The 3,643-nt window shown below is 34.5% G+C and overlaps 1 protein-coding gene across 7 annotated transcripts in view; it reads right to left on the bottom strand.

The window, feature by feature from the left end:
* The window catches only part of Bltp1 (bridge-like lipid transfer protein family member 1), a 210,274-nt gene that overhangs the window by 170,956 nt on the left and 35,675 nt on the right, over nt 1-3,643 (bottom strand). For all 7 annotated transcript variants that reach the window (XM_055626230.1, XM_055626234.1, XM_055626233.1 and 4 more), the window contains exons 16-17: nt 1,517-1,672; nt 748-845 (exon numbers count right to left, since the gene is read on the bottom strand). In XM_055626230.1, coding sequence (XP_055482205.1) covers nt 748-845; nt 1,517-1,672 — 254 coding nt within the window. The remainder of the gene's footprint in view (nt 1-747; nt 846-1,516; nt 1,673-3,643) is intronic.

The following is a 3,643-nucleotide window of genomic DNA, read 5'->3' as shown; positions in this document are numbered from 1 at the left end:
CTGCTTCCCAGTTCTTATGCATCCTCCCTCCTATCTTCCCTTTTCAACAAGTCTATATAGCTCAGATTCTCCTCATTTTATCATCTTCCTGCCTCTGGGTCTTGAATTCTAGAATTACAGGCATTCTGCCCAGATACATCGCAGTTTTCTAAGGTACAAATGGAGGTAAGTACATCAAAAGGCTTTTTGAGAACTAAATGAACTAAATTATGCATAAAGGTCTTAGAACAGTATCTGGTACATTTAAAATGGGTTGTCATTACTGCTGTATTGACCACTGTAATTCAAATAGTATTGTGATTGGTAATGATTACCCATTCCTTAATATAAGATATGGTCACAAAATTTCGAACTGAAAAGTACATAATTGCTGCCTTTTTAGATAAAGCAAAGAAAAAAGGTATTTATGGTTATTCACTGAATTTATGGTTTAACTAGGACTCAAATACAAGGAAGCACAATATTTGTTTCTAGTACATTACAAGTGGAAGGGGCTTTAAAAACAAGAAGAAAAACATTAGAGAGATCAGAAATGAATTCTAAAAAAAATAATTTATAATTTTCTCAGGTCAATTTCTTGGGGCTGTTAACAAGGACAGAGGATGAACACTGACACTAAAGCTAGTGGTCACTGAAAGATGCTACACTCTCAGGGTGGCAATGGGTGGACAGGAGCACACAGAAGCTCTAGGAAATCAAACTTACTAACGAACCTTTGGAATAAACAATACAACCAATTATACATACTCGTAAGGAGAATCTGGTATTGCATGTAGCTGGAACAAAGTCCGTAAAAGGCAAAGAAAAGTCAATGTTCAGGGTTTCCCCACAGGCTGCCAGATATACTATAAAAAGAAAAAAGCAAAGCTACCTTAATGTCAACAAAACTTAAATGGAAACTACACTAAATGTACAACTAAATAAGTGTAACTATAGGAAAATCTAAAGCCAATTCTGAAATAGCCTCAAAAGATAATATAGGAAAATAAATTCCAACTGTTGTAAGTGAAAGAAAAAAAAAAGAGATTCATAGAAAAGCGCTCACATGAGATTCCCCCTTTGCAAGGGCTTTACTAGATGTGGCCCTGAAGGACCTAACAGAGGAGAAACACCATGTGTAGCACTGGATAGAAATGGGCACGGGGATAATGTGAAGAGAAGAGCTTTCGATACTAAGGACAAAGAGGGTTTCTGACTCACAAGTTTTTAGGGGGTAAGAAACCTTTGTGCCACTTACATAACTTAGCCTGATGTACCTACTAAGGAGGCAGGCACTAATAGGACCATAAATTTATCTTGTGGCTAGAAGGGAACTTAACTTTTTATTCAAAGGCCTGAGTCCTCAATCACCACAGGCACCCATTAAATTTTTGTCTCACAGGACAGACTACAAAGGCATATCACCTGATTTCTAGGATAGAGAAAAGGGAAGTGGGAGAGGGAATCCACTCAACTTCAACACTATTTTTACTGGCACAATTTAATAATAGAGTAGCCAAACTTCTACCATTCTTACCGTTTTCCTGTTGTTTAGTGGAACAGTCAATCCAGTTATGTTGATTGGCAGCCCAAATCATTTCAAATTGATGAAACATAATTTTAAAATTCCAGGTGTATGGAACAAATGAAAAAATGTCTGGAGCATTGTCACTAGACCAGTCTTGAATTAGATCTAAAAATATCGGAGCAGAGAACACAATACAAAGTTAAGTGAACATGCACGCACCTGTGTGTGCACATGCATACACACACATGCATAGTCTCACAAGTTTCTCAAAAAATTTTGTAAATTAAAAAAAGAATCTTTATGCTTACACACTTATTTCTTTGAATCCAGTCATTAAGTTTATTTCTACCTATCATTTTTTTTATTTGGAAGGCATGAGGAGCTTGCTATTTTATAAGTGAAAAGTATCTCACTTTAATAAATTTTCTTAATAATAAATACAGCTAAGCATACTGGTAAACCCACTTAATCCCGGCACTCAGGAGGCAGACAGATCATCTCTGTCAGTTCCAGGCCAGCCAATGTGCACAGTAAACCCTGTCCTTAAAAAAAAAAAAGTATATATGCATATATGTGTGTATATATGTATGTATGCATATGTGTATATATATATACTTTATACACATATATACATATACATATATACATGTTTTATACACATATATTTTATATAAACATATATGTGTGTGTGTATTTTATACATATATACATGTATGTGTTTGTAGATGAGAAGGGAAAGAGAGACAGAAAGAAAAAGAGGGAAAAAGAAAGAAGAAAGAAAGAAAGAAAGAAAGAAAGAAAGAAAGAAAGAAAGAAAGAAAAAGGAAGAAAACACCGATTTAAATGCAGATGAATGTTTTTCATATTTGTTCATGAAATAAATATCTACTGAGGGCCTACTATATAGCAGTCTCTGTTCTAGATTCTGAGACTGTAATGAAATAGTGCCAGAGATTTAAAAAAAAAAAAATGGGATCATATTAAAAGACAACATATTTGCTTATTGTTATGTTTTGAGCTATTGCTCTGTAAAGGTATTTTATAAATTTTCATTATTACTATTATGTGTGATGTATGTGTCAGGCTAGGCATGCCATAGTGTACAAATGAGGATGATTTTTATGTAGTCAGTTTTCTCCTCTAACCTTTACATAGGTTACAGAGATCAAACTCAGATCACCAGACTTTATGCAGCAAGCACCTTTATGTGCTAAACCATCTCACTAGACCCAAATTGCTGCTTTTAAATTTGTGTTCATACATTTAGTCTGTTTCTCTCTGGTATCTTAACTTTCTTTTAAACTTAAAGAGTAAAGGCTCTCTGTTGGATAACACTAGCTCTGGTATTAAGTACTTTCTACAACTTTTTCTTTGGTCTTCCAATCATTTGTATGGATTGTTTATACTCACCAATATCTTTGAGTAATAGTTCTATTCTTAGAGGTGTCAAATTCATCTTGTTTGTTTGATTTTTAGAGGCAGGGTTTCTCTGTGTAGCCTTGACTGTCCTGGACTCGCTTTGTAGAACAGGCTGGCCTCAAACTCAGCGACCTGTCTACTTCTGCCTCCCTGAGTGCTAAGATTAAAGGCGTGCACCACCACACCTGGCTTCAAATTCATCTTTGTACACTCACAGTACATAGAAATCTTGGTGCTATGTATACAAAATTAGGTGAGTTTTTTTTTTTTACTTTGACCTCAGACCATAGTAAGTTTAAGTTTTGTTTTTATTTTATTAGCGATGTAATTTTGAAGTCGTAACTTAAATGTTATTACTTTCTCCTGTACAAAATAAGAAAAGTTTTTCTATTAGAAGAACAATTTTCTTATTAGAAGAATTGAGATGATTTATGTGACATTTTAATAAATAAATCATACCTGAGAATACTCTACAGACATTAGAGATAAACTTAAATGTTAAAAATCATTTTATTTTTTTAAAAAAGGATCTTTAGTGCCAGGGAGGGTTGGTAACCATGGGGAGCCTCCCTAGGAGGGGTTGCAGAGGAGGACTGGTAGGAGCAGAGGGAAATGGCTGCGATCAAGCTGCAAACTAAATGAATGAATAGATAGACAGATAGATAGATAGATAGATAGATAGATAGATAGATAGATAGATAGATAGATAGATAGATA

Source organism: Psammomys obesus, unplaced genomic scaffold (assembly GCF_907164565.1).
Source record: "Psammomys obesus unplaced genomic scaffold, mPsaObe1.curated_primary_1811, whole genome shotgun sequence".
NCBI lineage: Eukaryota > Metazoa > Chordata > Mammalia > Rodentia > Muridae > Psammomys > Psammomys obesus.
The sequence above is the reverse complement of the archived record's forward strand: the minus strand, read 5'-3'. Positions and strand labels throughout refer to the sequence as shown.